Raw genomic sequence first — 21,684 nt, forward strand, 5'->3', positions numbered from 1 at the left:
ACATTTTACCTTAATTCTGACTACTCTTAAGATACCTGCAATAATTTATATGCCAATACTCAAAAGAAAATCATTCAATAGACAATTATAAGACATAGTATTTTAGCATAAAATGACAGATAATATTAATTTGAACTGGTAGGAAATAAAAATAATACTATTATGTTCAGTTAAATGTTTTAAAAGCCAAAAGATCTTCTAAAATCAAAAGAATTTGCTATTCCTAAAGATGTGTGAAAGTAAAATATTAAAAATTGCATTTTAAATGTTTTGGTTAAGAAAGTAAATTTGACATCGGACTGATAAAAACAGTGAATAGAATGGTGGTTGCCAGGGGCTGAGCAGTGGGGGAAATGTGAAGATGTTGGTCAAAGGGTACAAACTTCCAGTTATAAGAGGAATAAGTTCAGGAGAGGTAATGTACAGCACGGTGACATAGTTAACTATACCCTATTGTATATTTGAAAGATGATTTGAGAGGTGAACTTTAATGTTCTGACCACAACAAACAACAACAAAATGGTAATTATGTGAAGTAAAGGATGTGTTGACTAACCTTATTGTGGTAAACGTTTCACAATATATACGTGTATCAAATCACCACATTGTACACATGAAACTTACACAATGTTAAATGTCAACTGTATCTCAATGAAGCTGGGGAAAAGAAGGAACGTTTGAAACATAATCATTCTCAAATTCTACTTCCCAATTTGATTAGAAATTCTATTTTCAAAAAAAAAGAAATTCTGTTTTCTAGTGGCATTGCACAAATATTTTAACTGTAACTACGAAATTTTATTTAACCTTCAAAGGTGATAATTAACTTAAAAACCATGCTGCCCAATTTTATCACAGGCCAATTGCGGGTGCTCCAAAATACCTTCTTGAAGCCAAGCACTAGCTCACAAGCTGATGGCCAGTATTTATAGGCACACACTTGCGGGGGGAATCAGAAAATCCCTCTACAAAAATAAGACTTTGTGTTAAGGATGCTCAAGTACTTTCAACATTATTTTTAAACAAGGTACATGAAGATAAGCACCATCACAACAGATTTCTTTCCACTTTCAATAATTTATTCCTGGTGTTTCCAGTGCTGTTTGTCTCTCGGAGGTCAGCCATAAAGGTGTGTTAGCTAACTCTCTGCAGTCCTCCTGCTAACAGTTCCTCCTTGGAGGTGGTCACCGCTGCACATCTCCCAGTTACTCACACACCAAGTCTAACTTTCTTATCTCATCTGTATGTTCTTTATCCTCCTGTGCCTCTTCTGCCTTTTTCCACCTACCCTCACTGTTTTTCATTTAAACAGTTTTAAGTGAAACAGACTTCCACTGGCGGGAAATAACTTAGAATCACAAACTAACGCGGCTGAAAGGGATGTATCATATAGTCCAATGTTTGGCAAATTTTCTGTAGAGGACCAGAGAGTAAATATTTTAGGCTTTCGGGTCATATGGTCTCTGTCTAAACTCCTCACCTCTGCCATTACAGTGTGAAAATGACTACAGACCAGACATAGACAATCTGTAAACAAATGTGTGTCGCTATGTTCCAATAAAACTTTATTTACAGAAACAAGAGGCTGGCTGGATTTGGCCTGCGGGCCACCATTTGTCAACCTTAATCTTGTCCACCCTCCTTTGAATGTCCCTACATCAACGTTTCCCAAACTGCACCCTTTAAGATATCAATAAGTGTACTTTAAAAAAAAAGCTCCATGGTGAAACAGACTTGGGAAACGGTACATATACACATTCTATTTTACTCTTGGAGAATCACAATGCTAATGAAGGCTAAGAGAAAAAGGCTCCAAGTGGGTGAGTTTCCATCCTTCTTCCTTTAGGCTGCTCAAGCCTCTAGTCCTTATCCTACCAAATCAAGGGATATCAGCAAAGTCTACCAGAATTTGCTCTATTTAATTCCTGCAACACAACCGAATTCTTTTGTGAAGGAAATTGTTTGTAACTCAACTTCTATCTATGGTGTTTTTAGCAGAAAGTCCTCAAAATTATGTGTTTGGTTTCCTTTCTAAATTTCAGCACTGACTAAAAGGTGGCTTTAGTACCAAATTTAAAAAAGAAAAACCTTCACTGATAATAAAAGTAATATATGGTTATTTTAGCCAAGACATGGAAACAACCCAAGTGCCCATTGACTGATGATTGGATAAAGAAGATGTGGTGGATATATATATATATACAATGGAATACTACTCAGCCAGAAAAAAAAGACAAAATCATCCCATTTGCAACAACATGGATGGCCCTGGAGGGAATTATGCTAAGGGAAATAAGCCAGACTGAGAAAGACAAACACCAAATGATTTCACTCATATGTGGAATCTAAACAAGCACGTGGACAAAGAAAACAGTTCAGTGGTTACCACGGGAAGGGGTCTGGGGATGGGTTCAGGGGGTGAAGCGGAGCACTTACGTGGTGACAGACAAGAAATAATATACAACTGAAATTTCACAATGATGTAAACTATTATCAACTCAATTTAAAAAAAAGTAATACATGGTTATTTTAGAAAATTGAGAAAATATCACTACCCAAAGATAACTACTGTTAACATTTTGGTGTGAGAATATCTCAATGTGTGTGCATAATTTTTTAAGCTAAATTCAGATTATTTGGTTTATATGGATTTGTATTTTGCTTTTCTACTTGGCATTACATCCTGAGATTTTCCTGATATCATTAAAGGGTGTTCAAAGACATGGCTTTTAATGGCCAAATAACTTTTCCATCATAAAGTTATACTATAATTATTTTAACTACTTCCTCTATTTTGGGACATGTAAGTCATTTCCTATTCTTTCTCTCTTTTAGTTTTTAAATTACCAATGCTGACATTAATAGTCCAGTCTTTGTCCAAATCTCTGATTTCTTCCTTAGGAAAAAACCCTAAAAGGACAATTAATGGGTTGAGTCAGTAATTTTTAAGATAAAATCATCCAAATGGTTTTAGTAAATGATGTAACAATTTACATTTTCACAAAGAGTGAAAGACACGAACCTAATCACACCCTAACCAGCCATTATAAAGTAACGCTCACTAAAAGATTTAAAATATTTATTATTAAGTAAAAATGACATCTTACTGATTTTATCTTTTTGATTGTGAGGTAGAATATTTGTCATGTTTAGAAACTACCTTTGTTTTATTGTGAACTATACGTTTATGTTATATCCATTTGTGAACATTCTTGTCATATTTAGAATATTAAATTTCTGTAATCCATGTGATATTCTTCCCTAGCATGTCTCCTCTTTAATTTAGTTAAGGTATTTCTCATACTTTATGTATAGAAGATTTAAATTTTTATACCCTAAAATACCAAATTTTTCATCCGTATTCTCTTTTATATGTAAAAGCAAATGGCAAGACTCCACTATCATCTTTTAACCTTTTCATGGATTCAATCTAAATTTTAACTCTCTATATTTTTATAAGTACATATGTAATTTAATTCTTTACAAATCACCACCTAATTGTCCATGTAGCATGTAATGTATAATCCTTTCAATCCACACTGATTTGACTTTTTTCATACATTCAAAAACTATGAAGTGCTATTTCTGCTATACAAGCTTCTTTTCCCAGCTTCTTTTACGCTATCCTATTTTTTAAATGTTGTGCACAAGACTGCGATTAAAGAAAAGATTAAAAGAAAATCAGCAGGATAGAACAGGTTCTATTAGAAATAATTGGAATTGGCAAGAAGGAAAAAACAGTAAGGGAACAAATGCTATCTTTAAGTAGATAAAATAAGACATTGAGGTGTAAGTCCACAGAAAATAGTGGTGGTTTAAGGCAGAAACAAGAATGAATTTCCTGACCATTAAGAAAAAACACACAGCAGAAAAATTTATCAAAAGATTATAGTGATGATATCTATGGATATCTTCAAGAGGATATTCAGAAACAAACTTTAGATGACTAAGACATTCCTGTGAAGGCAGGGAATTAAGACTAGACAATGTCTGATCCCTTATAACTCCATTTACTGAAGAGAAAGTTAAGGAGTTTTAATTTTCAATAGTGTGAAAGACTACCAAAAGACGATTGGGAACACAGTATTCTCTACATACAAGAAAATAAACAATACTTAGCTGTCTTAATTTATAGCAAGAGAAGTTTGGTTAAAAATCTTGAAATCTATCAAAACCAAAACTTTTTTCTTCCTCAACCTCTTTCCTGACCTTATGACACAAACTGCCCCCTTCTGATTCTAGACATTTTTATCTGGTTTTCTATTATAATCCAAATTCAACATATCTTAAACTAATGTTTTACCTCCCTAAACAAACCAGCTCTATTACCTTCCTTTTCAAATTTATTGCCATAAAGTTGTTCCTAATATTCCCTCGTATACTCTTAAAGTTTATAGGCTTTGTACTGATGTCCTCCCTTTCATTCCTGATATTGGTAATTTGTGCTTTTCTCTATGATTCCTTTTTTTTAAAAAATTTTTTTTTAAAGATTTTATTTTTTTCCTTTTTCTCCCCAAAGCTCTCCGATACATAGTTGTATATTCTTAGTTGTGGGTCCTTCTAGTTATGGCATGTGGGATGCCGCCTCAGCATGGCTTGACGAGAGGTGCCACATCCATGCCCAGGATTCGAACTGACGAAACACTGGGCCACCGCAGCGGAGCACATGAACTTAACCACTCGGCCACAGGGCCGGCCCCTTCTCTGTTATTCTTGATCAGTCTGGTTAAATGTATTCCAATTTAACTGATCTTTTCAAAGAACCAGCTCTTGGTTTCACTTATTTTGAATTTTCTGTTTCATTTATTTCTGCTCTTTATCATTTCCTTCTTCTGAACTGCCTTAGATTTAATGTACTCTTTTTTATTTAGTTTTTAAAAGCTTCCCTCAAAACACTACTTTAACCTGCATTCTAAAAATTTTGATGAGTAGTATTTTCATTTTCATTCAGTTCAAAATATATTCTAATTTCCTGTTTGACTTGTTGACACATGGATTATTTAGAAGGATGTTTAATTCTCAAATATTTGAAGATTTTCCAGGTATCCATTACTGATTTCTAGTTTAATGCCACTGAGGTCAAAGAATATACTTTGGATGATTTAAATCCTGTCAAAGTATTGAGATGTGTTCTAAGGCTCTGAACCATTTAATGTAATTATTAATATGGATAGACTGAATTTCAGCATCTTTCTAGATGTTTCTTTATTTGTCCCATTTATTCATTGTTCCTTTTTTTTCTTTTCCTTACTTCTTTTAGATTGAGTAATTTTTAAGATTCCACTGTATTTCCACTATTCACTTATTAGCTATCTCTCTTTTTCTATTTTTCAGTGGTTTCCCCAAGGTTTATAATATGTATCTTTAACTTATCATGGTCTTTTATGGTCTACTTCAAATAATATTATAAAACTTGGTATGTAATATAAGAATCGTATTACAAGTTTATTTTCAATTCTACTGTACTTCATTCACTCTGCTTTTGTCATACATTTTAATTTTATATGTTATAAACTATTTTTTCCTTAGACCAGAGAGCAGCAAACTAGGACCTGCCACTTGTTTTTGTAAACAAAGTTTTCCTGGAAGAGTCAAGGCTGTTTGATTCGTACGGCTGACTTCATGCCACAAGCGCAGAGTTGAGTAGATGTGACAGACTTTTTGGCCTACAAAACCTAAAATATTTACTATCTGGTCCTTTACAGAAAAAGTTTGTGGGCACCTGTTTGGGCATTATCTCTTAAAGTGGTTAACATAAGAAAGAAAGAATTTTATATTTACTCTTGTTTTTAAACCACTCTCGCCTGCCTTGTTTCTTTGTGAAGATCCTCCAAGTTTCTGTCAGGTATCATACTACCACCTGAAGAACTTTCTTTAACATTTCTTGTAGCACAGGTCTCCTGACTGAATTTCCTCAGCTTCTATTCTGAAAAGATCTTTATTTCACTTTCATTTTTGAAAGATAATTTTTGCTGGGTATATAATTTGAGTCGACTTCTTTTTCCTTTTAGGACTTTAAAAGTGTTGTTTATTGTCTTCTGACTTGCACCATTTCTAGGAAAAAGCCTGTGGTAATTTTTATCTTTGCTCCTCTGCATGTGTCTTTTCAGAAATTTCTGGCCGCCTTCAGGAGTTTCCCATTAAGTTTCATTTTCAGTAGTTTGACTATGATGTGTATAGGTGTCTTTTCTTTTATTACTACTACTACTGCCATTATTATTAGTTTTCATCCTATTCGGGGCTATCTGGCCTTCTTCTTAAACCTGTGGTATAATCCCATTTATTTTTTTATTTTAATTTTTTGGTCATTATCTATTCAAATATTTGTTTTGTTCTGTTCTTGTTCTCGTTTTCTTGTGAGACTCCAATTTACTTATGTTGTACCATCTGATATTGTCCCAACTTAGATGCTCTGTTTGTCCCCTCCCTTTTATTTCAGTTTAAGTAATTTATGTTGAACTATCTTCAAGTTGATTGACTATTTCCTCAGCTACGTTGAATCTACTGATCAGTCTGAAAAAAAGCTTCATCTCTGATACAATGTTTTTTATCTTTTATAGTTTCCTTCCTCTGGTTGTGGAATTCTTTACCTTCTGGACAAATGCAAGTAGCTCCAAACTCTTTATGGTTTCCATCTTTCTGCCAAAATTTCTCATCTGTTCATTCAAGTTATCTAATGTTTTCCACTAAATATATTAACACACTACTAATAATTAAAGTTCCTGTTTGATAGTTCTAATATCTGTGTCTCCTGAATTTGGTTCTGTCAATTGCTTTATCTCCTAACAACAGGCTGGTTTTCCCTTGCTTTTTCTGTTTTTTTCCAAACATTTTTGATTGAATGATGAGCATCATGTATAGAGCAGCAGAGACTAAGATGATTATTATTTACACTTGGAAACTGGCATGTCTCTTCTTCTGTCAAACCATTAGTGTGGAGGAGTTTAGTCTATTTAGACAGCAATTGAGCTTGCTGTGGATCTGTTGTTATAATTACTTTCAGTACACCACAGGTTTCAAAGTCTTCTACTGGTAGAATACCATTGTCTTGTGTTTGAGGTCAGAGATGAGGAGCTGGAGAGTTTTTCTCAATTTTCCTGTTTCCGTCAACCACTCCTGCATGCCTCTACCACAAAGGCACCTGTCTCCAGCTTCCAGACCTCCCAGTGGCAGAAAGCTTTTCTGTTTGTTACTTGGTGACAGGCTCACGGTTGGGGCAGGTGGGATTTTCAGTTGTCCTGGTCCAGCCTCAGTATTAGGTGGGCCCTGTGGCTCTCCTTTCTCTGGTGGCCAAAATGTGCTTTGTATTTGTGTTAGTCTTGAGTGGCAGTTTCCTACTCTTCCCCCAGAAGTAAAAGACCTCTCCTAGGTATTGCTGCAGAATCTTGGGGCCCAAAATGGCTTTCTCCACCTCTTTCAGAGTTACAGTGTTTTTCTCTTCTTACCCTTCCCCCAGCAGCAATGGGTCTTTGCCTGTGTCCTGGGGACCAGAGGGTTCCTCTTCTGAGAAGCAGAGGTGTTTTGCTTCTAATCTCTCTTCAGAAATTTATAAAATAAGGTTTTCTTCCCTTCCCACATTGGTCTGAGGCTTAAGGGAGTCGGAGTCAATGTCTGGGCTTTGTGCCTATCTCGCTGCAGCCACAGATCACCTTCACCTCTACACCACCAAGATGATTTTCTTGAGTCTCTGCCTTGCCCTCAATCTTAAAAGTGAGTGCCCTGTGGAGCCCTAGGGAAATGTGTTTGCAAGCAAGTATGAACTCTGCTTTTATCTGGGGCCCCCACGATATTCCAACCTAGTCCATACTTAGTCTTTAACAATCAGCTAAAATTTTAGCCAATTTCTTTGTAACCACTTTTATGGAAGCCATCTCTTTCTCTCATGCTCTGCCAAAGGTGAAACAATTCATGACCATTCACCGGGGGAGGGGATTGTCCAATTCTTTGGAATTTAGGTTACTTGAGTACTTTGCAAACTCAGCTGTCTGATGGGCTAAGAGAAACTGTGATTTTGTAAACCATTCAGCTTTTTATTAGGGGTGAGGATGGGCTGTTCTGTGCACAAACTTTACATCCTGAGGAGATAAGAGAAATCCTCTTCCATTTCAATTCACCTTTCTTTTCTATTTTTGGAAAGGCGTCACCATTCTTCCAGGCACCCAGATAAAACCTTGGAAGTATCTCTGACTTCTCTACAACAATGTTTAATATCCAATCAAGGGATAAAGTCTGGATTAGATAAATTACTGATATTTCCTTATTAGGATCCTTTCTTTCTATTTCTCTAGTGTAAGTACTTACCATCTCACAATGGTCTCTTATTAGTATTATTCCTTCAACCAGTCTCCTCCACTCTGCCGCCTTCTAATTAAACCTGCCTTTATCATCAGATTGCCTTTCTGCAGTACTGCTCTGTTTATAATCAAAGCCACGACCAATCTGATCCTGTTTTGCCTTAACAGGCCACCTTCCGGAGGAACACGTACTCAGACTGTACTACTTCCATACTGACCCAGGTCCTCTTTTTAATATCTGGAAATCTTATCACTCAAGGTCTATTACAAAGGGGACCCTTTCCATGAAAAAATTTCCCTGATCTCACAGACAGAATTCCTTTCTTCTGAATTGTACGCTGTTTTATTTGTACTATAAAAATAACACTTATTAGGGGCTGGTATTAAAGCTGTACACATCTCTTACAATACCGTAAACTCCAGAAAGGCTGAGATCAAAACTTATAAATTGTTATATTCTATCTTTTTGTTTTCCCACATAAATATTCATCCTGCAAATTAAAATAGCAAAATTAATAACATGATACTTACTTTCCTTCCTTAAATGCATCCCTGACAAGGTCACTAAAAAATTTTGCCAGCCCACAAAATGTTGTCTGTTTTTGAAACGTTGTCTCAAAAGGGGAAACACACACATAGTACAACTATAATTATTACGCCATCCAAGCATTTTCAGAAAAAAGCCCTATTAGGATTAGTTTAGGGACCTCCTACCATAGCCAACCACTTAGACTGTGGGAGTTAAATCTATAACGGTAATCCTAAACACAAATATACTGAAATCCCTTTATTTAGTTCTATGTAACTAACCCCAAGAGAGCCGTGAAGTTTACTAAGGAAAATCACTGCCACTAATAAAAAGAAATAAGCCTATCTACCTCACTAACTCTGTTAGTCTCTCACTGGGTAACCATACTCAGGCATTCTGCCAAGACGGAAAAGTGACATGCTTTTACTAAATTTTCAATGAACAGGGAAAGGTATAATCACAGACAAACATAGGAAGAAAAAGAGCAATTCTAATATTATATGCTTTTTTATAATAGTACTATCAAATACATTTTCAAGAAATAGCATATAAAAATCCTACATGTTATTTTAGTGAAAAGCCAGAGTTAGGTGCCATCTTTGCAGTTAGCTTCCCTGGCTAGGCTATACGGCTGGGACCAAACTGGAACCTGAACTTACTTGAACACCAGATCAGATGTCTGGCATCTTTTTCACACATTTTTGAGAAATTCACAAAATGAAAAATGCTTTTCTTGCTAAAACAAATAATACATCTGACAGTTATCCTTATCAATTTAACACAGAACTGTTATCCAGCAATTCAACTTCCAGTAATTTAGTATGAGAAAATCATATAAAGAAGTTCAGCATAGTGTTGTTCATGATAGTAAAAAACAAGAAATAAATTTAAACGTTAGCCAACAGTGACTCATTTATATAAAACTAAGCGTATATATTTGATGCAGATCTATATTTACTGACATGGAAAGATGTCCACAGCATGCTGTTGCAAGAAAATAGGTTATAAAGCCACAGATACGTCTGTATGTGCTTATATGTAGTATTCCTAGGTGGCAGGATTTGGAGCATGTGCCAGTTATCAATTTATTGCCTCTCAGCTCCAAATTCATACTTTATTGCCTGCTCTGCAAAAATGAACCTGGGCCCTTTATATATTTTTCCTTTGCCAGCTGACACATGTGTTAAACTCTATCAGTCAGGGTGCTGGAGAACAGCGTCCCCAGCACCAACCCCTCAGATGGTCTTGCAGCAGAATGCCTTCAGTGCGACACTTCCTTGTGAACAGCTTTCCCCAGCACATCAGACCGTGGCTGTGAGCAAGTTTTGACAGCACAGCAGCACAGCAACTTCTCTGCCATCCAGGAAACCATGGTGACACCCTCTCCAACATGGTCTGGATGTCAGGCCTGAGGGGAGCCTCTTCCTGAACATTCTCTCTCAGACTTAGAGATTGTGGCTGCTCCTTATATCTGTCATTCTTATATTCATTAGTGTTCTCTTTACTTCTTGCTAGCCAACCCCTTGTTACTCCAATCCCGCTACAGACAATAATTCCTTACATTAAAAAATATTTAATTCTTTAGTTTTTGCTCAAATTCCTGTGGAGCTTTCCTAGAATTCACCCTGACTGATCCAGGGTGGAGTTTTTGCCCCCACTTTTACTTTTCAATGTTGTCTAAATTTATAATAAACATTTTTTTGTGATAATCAGAAAAGGCAAGGTAATTTTGTTTTAGAAAGATTGGAAAATTCAACGCAAAATAAACATTAAGTAAAGTTTTCCTATTTTAATAGAGCAGAAATATATTTGTGAGATTAAAATGACTGAAATCAGAAGAACATTCATTTGTGTAAGATTATAACTGCCCAGTTTTTCTTTTTAATGCCAATTTCTTTGCAACATTATCAAAAATTGAGTTTCTAGGTCATTCTAAGCAGTAGAAATGAGTCAGACTATTTTCTTCTCTTCGTTAGGCCATACATCGGCCTTTACAAACGGGTTACTCATCATGAGGAATCCTGGAGTGAGAGGTACTGTGACAGGTACAAGTTCCTCAAACACATGCTTAGCCTCTGTTATCTTACTGTCTCAGCTCCTCTTACCATGTTCAAGGATTATCAGTTGTGCTCCAGCCTGTGCATTTCCAACATCATTCTCAGCAATGCATTGATAGAACCCTTCATCTGACTTCACCAGACCCAAAACTTGAAGATTATGTTCCTTCTGAGGAATAAAAATATAAATAAAATTTTATGATTCAACTGATAAGCATTAGTTCAAAATCTCAAGGATGTGCTTTTTCTGGGGAGGGAAAACAAGTAAAATTGTATGACTCAGTTACTGAATATTATCTACCTCCGTGACAGTTAAGGTAAGTCAATTTTACTGACAATGTACTGACTTCACTAACTAGAACAGGAAAGACGGTCATTAACAGTAAAGAACTTTACGGAAAGTCACACTCACAGTGTCTGCAGACTTACACACTGCTTGGAAAAATATCTGGCATGCAATACCATGTAACTATAGTGAAAGTCTGAATTTGTGAATTCAAGGCATTTTTTTAAGATTATCTCTAATATCAACAGTTCTAACAGATTAGACTACAGTAAGATAAATGAGGCTGCATATATATGAGCATTTCTTAAACTATAAAATAGCATATGAATGTCAACTATTGTTATTTATACAATACAATATGGTTTTAAAACTTTTAAAAATAGTATGGGGGCCGGCCCGGTGGCACAGTGGTTAAGTCTGCATGCTCCGCTTCAGCAGCCCAGGGTTCACAGGTTCAGATCCCAAGTGCAGACCTAGACACACACCGCTCATCAAGCCATGCTGTGGTGGTGTCCCACATACAAAATAGAGGAAGCTTGGCACAGATGTTAGCTCAGGGCCAATTCTCCTCGCCAAAAAAAAAAAAAAAAAGTATGAAAACAATGATAAAAGTAAAAATGCTAATTTAACCATCACATGTTGCCTTTTGGTTAAGGTTAAATACTTGTGAACTACTTTTTGTAACATATGAGATTAAGCACTTCAAAAATAGAAAATATATTCTTACTAAGAATGAATTACTCATAAGAGAAATTTGTAATGAGACATTAAGTCTTTAACAACCATAATTACTTCTGATTATTTTTATGTCATGTATGCATCTTGAGATACGTCGTTAATCCTTATCACTAATATCTAGATAATTCTATTACTAGGATGTTAGATAATAATAATAGCAGATAACATTTACTAAGCATTTACTATATATAAAGTAAGAAGCAATAATGGCTAAGTATTCTTAAATACATTTAACACTAATTATTTACTTTTGCATTTACTTTTTAAAAGAATCTTTATATCTATTGTCACAACCATTGTCCACCATTGGGACATGCTTGTTTTCAAGGGTCTGGGCATCAGCATACGCAGGACAGATTTCTGCTCCTTGAATAGAGAGCTATGAATGAAGACAACTGGTGTACGCATGTGTGTGCACACACACAGGCACAGGAAAATGATTACCCAGAAAATGGTGGTAGCTGTGTTTAAGAGTGCTAGCATATTTGAATAGGAGTACCAGATTGCTGGTCAGGAGATCTGGACTTTAGGCTTAGTTCAACCACTGATTTGCTATGTGATCTTACATAAGCTACCAAAATATTTCTGGGCTCAGTTTTCTCATCAGTCCATGAAAAGATTACGTTCTCCACGTGAATTTTTCTATCTTCATCTGTAGTACGTAAACTGGCATATAGAAGGTAACAGATCTGTTGGTGACATTTAAAGACATTTAAGCTTTCAGAGATAAGTGTCCTTCTTTGAAAAATACTTACTACGATCTTAAAGTAATCACTTGGGATAACCATATCCCCATTCTTGACCCACTTCACAGTTGGAGCTGGTTTTCCAGTCACTTCACATTCAAATATGATATCCATAGATTCATGAGCATAGATATTAGTAGGCTGCTTCAGGAATTCAGGTTGGGCTTTAAAATAGAAAATAAATTAAGATATTAATGAAAATAAAAATAGGTAGCTATTCATATTTCAAGTAATTTTTAAAAATCAGAATTTACAGGATTTTTACTTATTTTTTGAGGCTTTCACATAAGCATATAACAAACATGTTTAAAACATATGTTAGTAACACGATATCTTTAAAAATTGATATTCTGGTATAATCAACTAGAAGAATAATTATAATTTCTGAGTTTTCTTGTTGAGAAATACTTACTAAGTTGAGTATATTGAAAGTATGAATGTTCTGTCTAAAAATGAATATTAAAGACTATTCCCCTAAGATTTATACCATTTTGGAAGAGTCATAATTAAAATTCAAAAAGTTGAGAAGACTGACATTAACTTTTCAGTCAGCTTGATGAGTAACTAAAACAAAAAAAGTAACAATGTCACATTAGAGGCCTTAAATACTTCACTCAGGTAACACATTCACATCCCTCATTACATGAAACACTCAACACACAGCGACACACTCCCATTAGTAACATCCCTCATTACATGAAATGGTTTTGAAGGGTGGGAGGAAGAATGGTAGGATCTTTGAGGAAAAGTTAAGAGTACTTGAAAAAGCCTGCATATTCCAGTATCTCCCTTTCCCCTTGCCCCAAAGTTGTAAATCATTAACTTGTAAATAACAGATTCATTAAGATTTTGAATTAGAAGGGTAAAAGCAGATCATCTAGTCCAACTTCCCACCTACTGCTATAATTTCTTGTACAGCATCCTACTGACCCGGGAACTCCCTATATCACAGAGCAGCAGGCTTCACTCTAGGGAGGTTCTATTAAAAAAACAATGATGGGGCTGGCCCAGTGGTCTAACAGTTAAGTTCACGTGCTCTGATTCTGCAGCCCCGGGTTTGCCAGTTTGGATCCCAGGCACAGCTCATCAAGCCATGCAGTGGTAGGTGTCTCACATATAAAACAGAGGAAGATGGGCACAAATGTTAACGCGCGGCCACTCTTTCTCAGCAAAAAGAGGAGGATTTGCAGTGGATGTTAGCTCAGGGCTAATCTTCCTCAAAACAAACAAAAGACAATGATGACAACAGCAGCAGCTTTCTTTTTTTCTTTTAATAGTTGAGCTAAAATGTGCTTGGCTTGCTGGGATTTTGACTAGGATTCTGTTGCATCTGTGGCAATTTGACATCTTAACAATATTGAGTTTTCCTTTCCATGAAGATGGTGTCTCTCTCCATTTATCTAGACCTTTAGTTTCTCTCATCAATGTTTTATAAATTTCAATATACAAATCTTATTCATACTTTGCTAGGTGTATCCCTAAGTAACGCACATTTTTTTGTGATATTTTAAGTGGTACTTTATTTTTTTAGTTTCCAATTCTTCACTGCTAGTATGTAGAGGTGAAACTGATTTACATATATTGACCTTTGATCCTGTGGTCATGCTAAACTCACCCCTTAATTCTAGCAGCTTTCTATACATAATTCTTGGATTATCTACATAGACCATCATGTTGTCTGTGAATAGAGACAGTTTTATTTCTTCCTTTCCAATCTGCTTTCCTCGTTTTTCATTTTCTTGCCTATTGCACTGGCTAGAGTGAGGCAGGTCCTGGGAAGAAGTCCAGACGAGCTTTCTAATTCGGGTAAGTGAAGAGTAAAAGCACAGACAGCAGGTGGAACCTGAGGTTAGCAGTAGGAGCCAAGAAGGGAAAGAATGTATAATCTTAAGAAGCAACACACTCACGGTGATGGAAGATCAAGAAAACAAGTCTAGGTGAAATCAGAGAAATCTATTAATAGTGAATTTGACTATCCTTTCAAACATTGATTAGCCATTTGTATTTATTCTTTTGTGAATTATCTATACACATACTCTGACATTTTTTTCAATTAGAGTGCTCACAATTTTATTATCTATATATAGAGCTTTTCACATAATGCCAGTTACCAATTTATGGCCTCTCAGCTCTAAATCTATGGGTGAGGACCTTTGCCAGCTGGTACAATGTTCGACTTTGTTAATACAGGGTGCTGGAGGGACACTGCAAAGTACAGCAGAGGAAAGGCCATATCTTTCATGTTGGGGTGTGTTTTTCTTCTGGCCCCTCTGGCGTGACAGCTACAGGGTGTGTGAAGGACCCATTGATGATTACTCTCCTACAAGTTTCTCTGCTCAGTCTCTAGTAAGTTTCTCCAGTTTACTCCAGCAAGTGGCTTTCTGAAGACCAGCTCTGACCTACAGTACCCCACTGGAGTGCGTGCAGCATACCAAGTGACTCATGACACCCCTCCAAGGCAACTTCCTGCTCAATCCATCAGGGCCATGGCACCCCAGCAGGTGGCTTTCCACACATGCTCAGCCCCGTGCCATCCAGCAGGCAATCTCCTGTGGACCAGCTTGGTTCACGGCTGTGTCCTCTGGCAGCAACTATACTCTCTCCAAGGTGTGAATCACAACTTTGGGTAGGGGTGCCCTCTTCCAAATTTGTTCCTTTTTTGGATTCTCTCTCACAGCTCTAGAGGTAATAGTGGATCCTTATATTTACTAGTTCTGTATTCTTTATAGAGTCTTATTTTATCCTTTTTAGTAGTTAAAACATCTTTTACTAGTTAATGATTCTTTTTATTAAGTTTTCCTTATTCAAATTCCTGATGTGATTTCTGGCTCCTGATTGGACCCTAACTAATACAGTAAGATACTAATCCTTTCTCATACATGCTACCAATATTTCTTCTCAGTTTTTTCTTTTGTTTTTTAATTTTAGGATCTGTTGTGACACCAAAGTTTCAAATTTATATGTGGTAAAATTTATTAGTCCATTCTCTTTTGGTATCTATATTTCATTACTCTTACTCCAAAGGATTTCCCTGTTTTCATACTATAAAAATATTCACTTACATTTTCTTCTAGTATGTCTATGAAACAATCTGGACTTCACTAAGTATCCAGCTTTATATGTTTCCAAATGGCAACTCCAGTAGTCCCAATAAGAGTAACTGATTTGAAATAGTTTTAATATTAAAATCCTATATACTCTAGGGGGTGTTATTTCTGGATACTGAGTGGTTTCCTTGATCTGTCTATTCCTAGGCCAGAACCACCAACTTACTGAATGTAACTAAATAATATTTTTAAATATTTGGCAGAATAAGTACTTTCCCTTTATTCCTTTATTGCCTGAAAATTTTCCCATCATATTCATTAAGCTATTTTTTTCCCAGATGAATTTAGACTCATCTTTGGTTAAGTTTCTCTGTTCCTTCTCAAAGAAAACAAACAAGAACAACCTAGAGTTTTCATTTGAACTGCAATAAATTTTAGATGCAGGAAAAATGAACATATTTGCAACTCTGAGCACTTCTATTTAAGACTAGATTATTTACATTTACTTGGATACTATTCAATAATGACTTATCGTAAAGATTGTGTAATGACTGAAGTCAAGAGACCTATAGTTGAGTTCTGGTTCTACCACTAGACATTTTGCTGACCACTGGTTTCAGTTTGCTCCTACACGGAACAGTGAACTCAACTAGACTATTCCTAAGTACACTAAGATCTCTAACCAACTGTGTTTCAATGATTTTAGTCAATCATTGATATATGATAATTAATACCTAAAATTCACAAGTGCTTTCCACTTATTATCATTTACTTCCCACAACAACCCTATTATTTAGGTATTATTATATTATTTCCATTTTACAGACAAGGGACACTAACACAGACAAGCTAAGCAGCTCTACATGATCACATAACTTAGCTAGTGACAAATCTGGATTTTGAACCTAGGCAGTCAGACTCAAAATTCTATACTCTTTAACTTTTTTTTTTTTAAAGATTTTATTTATTTATTTTTTTCCTTTTTCTCCCCAAAGCCCCCAGGTACATAGTTGTATATTCTTCGTTGTGGGTCCTTCTAGTTGTGGCATGTGGGATGCTGCCTCAGCATGGTTTGATGAGCAGTGCCATGTCCGCACCCAGGATTCGAACCAACGAGACACTGGGCTGCCTGCAGCGGAGCGCGCGAACTTAACCACTCGGCCAAGGGGCCAGCCCCCTCTTTAACTTTTTATTTTATAATAAAGAATAATAAACACCAGGTACTTGTAGCTTCAATTATCAACTCACATCCAATACTGTTTCATCTATATTCCAACACATCCCATGCCCCTCCCCATATTACTCTGAAAGCAAATCCCAGGTATTGCATTATTTCATATATAAATACTTAAGTACCTCTACAAAACAAGAACTTCCATTTCTAAATAAAGTCATGATACCATCGTCAGGTTAGTATCTACAATAATTTCTTAATATCATCAATTATCCAATTAGTATTTACATTTCACTAATTGGCTTATGTTTAAAAATGACTTATTTTATTTGAATTGGGCAAAGTGCATTTATTGATATTAATTTGTTTCTTACATGTTTTCAAATCTACAGGTTCCTCCTTTATCTCTTATCTTTGTTTGCAATTTAAGTCATTTATCCTGTAAAGTTTCCTGCAGTGTCTTTTTTTCTTTTAATTTGAGGAAGACTGGACCTGAGCTAACATCCATGCCCATCTTCTTCTACTTTATATGTGGGACGCCTGCCACAGCATGGCTTCATAAGTAATGTGTAGGTCCACACCAGGGATCCAAAGCAGTGAACCCCAGGCCACTGAAGTGAAGCACGTGAACCTAACGGCTACGCCACCGGGTCGGTCCCCCTGCAGTCTGTCTTTTGCTGACTGCATTGCCATGGTGGTATTTAACATATCTGTCCCATATACTGGCAGTTAAATATAGAAGCTTGATAGGAGTCAGGCTTTTTTTTTTTTCAAGACTACTTCATAGGTAGTACTGTATCCAACAGGAGGGTTCATGATGTGTGACTGTCTCTCTTTCTGTGATGTTAACAGTCTTTGATAATCATTGTCTATGCAAAAGGAGTTGCAAAATAGTAATATTCTTATTCTCTCATTTATTCTATAAAGAGAAACATCCCCTCATCAATTATTTGGTCATCTGTAAGTATAGTTCTTATAGAAAAGGCAGAATAAATGCTTGATTCTTTCCCTTTATTTACCAATTTCAAAACAATGATCTGGTTCTCTATTATCCTCCCCCAAAGGTGATCATTGAAGGCTTTTAAAAAGTATCATTATGAGGGGGTTGGCCAGGTTGCACAGCAGTTAAGTTTGCACGTTCCGCTTTGGCAGCCTGGGGTTTGCCGGTTTGGATCCCGGGTGCGGACATGCCACCGAGTGGCAAGCCATGCTGTGGCAGGCGTCCCACATATAGGGTAGAGGAAGATGGGCATGGATGTTAGCTCAGGGCTGGTCTTCCTCAGCAAAAAGAGGAGGATTGGCGGCAGATGTTAGCTCAGGGCTAATCTTCCTCAAAAAAAAAAAAAAAGTATCATTATCACTTCATGGATTGAATTATATTTGGTTTCCATCCATGGGAATTATTATTCTTTTGATTCTCAAACTATCCCATCTTTTACCAACAGAAGCCTGAGTCCACTGGAGGTTCCTTAGTCCTTTTTGACGTGACCTTAGTGGTCTTTAATATTTTCTAGTCACTATTTTTAGGCCCTATTTGTGGACAAAGCCAGGAATTACATACTTTTCAAATATAAAATTCATCATGATATTTTCAGTTAAATCCAGGACTATACGTTTTATCTGGATCTTACTAATTTTACATCTGTATCTCCTCTCTTGCCAAAAATCTGTTCTCTATGACATCGATTTAATTACTCAGATGCTTTCTCTTACTCTCAGTAGTCTCAGAATAACAATACCAACATTTCCACCAACAATAATAATAACAGAAAACAGCTGAAGCTTTTTTGTGGTTCTTTCTGCTCTTAGAGCACACCCCACTATGTAGATATAGTCCACTTACCATTTTAAATGTATTTGGAATACTAACTTTCACTTGAATTTATAACTTTCTGCGTGGCTATACTACCAACTAGATACACATTTAGAGTCATTTGTTTCATTTTACTATCTCTTTTCAGGGAATTAATTTGTAAAATTTTAAATCTACAAAAGCAGGGTATATTCAAACAAGTCTTGCTTCTAACCCTGTTTTCCCTATCCTAAGCCCTCCCTTCCCATATAGGTAGCCATTTCAAGTGTTTTTGTGTGGTTTATCCTTCCATTTGTAAAATTATAAGCAAACACACACAAAATCTGTCCCCCCTCCTCGTTTAAATACTAACATACTAAGCAATTATTTTCTACCTTCAAAGCCTGCAACCTTAACCACTATGGCACCATGCTTCTGGGGAACTGACATATTCCTTATATTCCTTGAGTCTAAAGAACTGAGGTTTCCCGAAAGGCAGAGTGTGTAATTCTGGAAAACACAGCAAAATCCTCTTTTAAAAAAAATCCAATAAATATAATGTTAGTATGCATTTTTAGTAAACAGACTTTCAAAGACTATTAGAAAAAAATCATCACACTCTTCAAGTTATCATTTACTTTTGCCTTTCATGAATTATAAAATAATGCCTTTAAAATGTTCTCTGGATTTTAATTCCTCTGTAGATAGTATTCACACCAATTAAACACAATGTAAGAGCAGATGTTTGTGGTTGGGAAGTTAAATTGATAACCAGAGAGCAAATGAGTCAATTACCATAAGAAAATCAGTGTTGTAATGGAAGATTATGTATTTTGTTACCAAAGAGATAATTAAGCTTCAAATTCTCTTTGACAGCTCCCTATCCCTTCTAATGCCATCATCATTACAAGAATAATTTTAATTGCTAAATGCATAAGTTGAATCTAATACTAAAACATATTATACTTGCAAAATTCTTTTACTGGAAACATCACTTAATTCCATCACTGTTACATAAATGCTGGAAACTGCCGCTCAATTCAAACAGAAACGACACAGGGCCAACAGCAATGTTTCAAGGTTACTTTATTACGCTGTTATTTGGAAGATTATAACAGTTTCCATTTACATTAGCTCTAAAATGTTGGAGTATCCATTGTTTGATTTTAAAAGTTAAAGCTTGAAATTCTTAAAAAGCTCTTTAAGTAGAGAAATAAAGCAATTTTGTCCATTTTATGTTAAACTGCACACTTGGTCTTAAGCTTCTTTTCAATAATTCACAAAATTACATGTTAAGTCCTAAAAAAACCCCCAAAAAACCCAGGCATCTAACAGCCTGAAATCCCTTCAGGGGTGGTGTTTGACAGTCTAATCGCAAGTCTGCTAAGTATTGGCCCAACTAACAAAGCAAAAATACATTAGAACGCTCCAACGTTTCTTGAGAAAGGTTCTTGTTCCAATGAAGGTGAATAAGTTTTACTTAATCTCCAGGAGAAACAGGTGAAATCAGAACTATGAAGCAACATTATGACAAAGCTGCCACACGACCTTGAAATTAGATTTCTATCTTTCCATCCCCACAGCGCCAGCTCGTTTCACTGCTTTCTCTCAAACCTACCCCTCAACTTAGCTAACAGGTACTCACCCTTCAGATCTTAACTAAAAATCATTTCCTTAAAGAAGCTCTTCCTGATTGACAGGCTGCCACTTTCCCTCCCCATTCCTAGGCCATTGCTGCCCTATTTATCACTGAAACCCCAGTGGCCTAAACCGTAATGGGTGCTTGATGCGTATGTATTGAAACAAACGGTTTCTTGAATTCTAAAACTTCCATTAAGCAGCACTGCCAGAGAACTGGATATTCAGGATAAGAATTTTTCAAGGATTCTCAAGTTTCTCAAGGATTCAATGTTTTATACCACTATATATATATATACACATAGTTCATAAATCTATCCTTTGCTATCTGTGAATTTTCTGCATGAGTTTTAAACTTTGCTTTTAAATGTGTATGATAACATAAAATCTTAATAAGCATGTCATTTCAGCACTCACATTTATGTTTAGATTTACAAGTTGGCTCTGTGATCACAGAATTTTTTTTCTAATTGAGGTTATGATAGTTTACAACATTGTGAAATTTCAGTTGTACATTATTACTTGTCAGTCACCATAGAAGTGCGCCCCTTCACCCTTTGTGCCCACCCCTCAACCCCCTTCCCCCTGGTAACCACTAAATAGTTTTCTTTGTCCATGTGCTTGTTTATCTTCCACGTTACAAGTGAAATCATGTGGTGTTTGTCTTTCTCTGTCTGGCTTATTTCACTTAACATAATACCCTCAAGGTCTGTCTGTGTTGCCAATGGGACAATTTTGTCTTTTTATGGCTGAGTAGTATTCCATTGTGTATGTACGTATACACATATACACACACAGATATAACTATATAAATATATATATATATTTATATATACGTATCTTCTTTATACAATCATCAATGGACACTTGGGTTGCTTCCACATCTTGGCTATTGTGAAGAGTGCTGCAATGAACACAGAGGTGCATAAATCTCTTTGAATAGGTGATTTCATGTTCCTTGGATAAATACTCAGTAGTGGGGTAGCTAGGTCACATGGTATTCCTATTTTTAAGTTTTTGAGAAATCTCTATACTGTTTCCACAGTGGCTGCACCCGTTTGCATTCCCACCAGCAGTGGATGAGCATTCTCTTTTCTCCGCAACCTCTCCAACATTTGCTACTTTTTGTCTTGGTGATTATAGCCATTCTAATGGGTGTAAAGTGCTATCTCAGAGTAGTTTAGAATTGCATTTCACCAATGCTTAGTGATGTTGAATACCTTTTCACATGCCTATTGGCCATCTGTATATCTTCTTTGGAAAAATGTCTGTTCATATCCTCTGCCCATTTTTTGAACAGGTTGTTTCTTTTTTTGTTGTTGAGTTCTGAGTTCTTCATATATTTTGGAGATTAACTCCTTGTTGGATATGTGATTTGCAATT

General features: G+C 36.0%; 1 protein-coding gene across 5 annotated transcripts in view; it reads right to left on the reverse strand.

Annotated features, from left to right (window-relative positions):
• The window catches only part of LOC124233072 (neogenin), a 247,290-nt gene that overhangs the window by 102,715 nt on the left and 122,891 nt on the right, over positions 1–21,684 (reverse strand). For all 5 annotated transcript variants that reach the window (XM_046650149.1, XM_046650148.1, XM_046650147.1 and 2 more), the window contains exons 6-7: positions 12,660–12,814; positions 10,929–11,049 (exon numbers count right to left, since the gene is read on the reverse strand). In XM_046650149.1, the coding sequence (XP_046506105.1) occupies positions 10,929–11,049; positions 12,660–12,814 (276 nt within the window). The remainder of the gene's footprint in view (positions 1–10,928; positions 11,050–12,659; positions 12,815–21,684) is intronic.

This window comes from Equus quagga, unplaced genomic scaffold (genome assembly GCF_021613505.1).
Source record: "Equus quagga isolate Etosha38 unplaced genomic scaffold, UCLA_HA_Equagga_1.0 153_RagTag, whole genome shotgun sequence".
Classification (NCBI taxonomy): domain Eukaryota; kingdom Metazoa; phylum Chordata; class Mammalia; order Perissodactyla; family Equidae; genus Equus; species Equus quagga.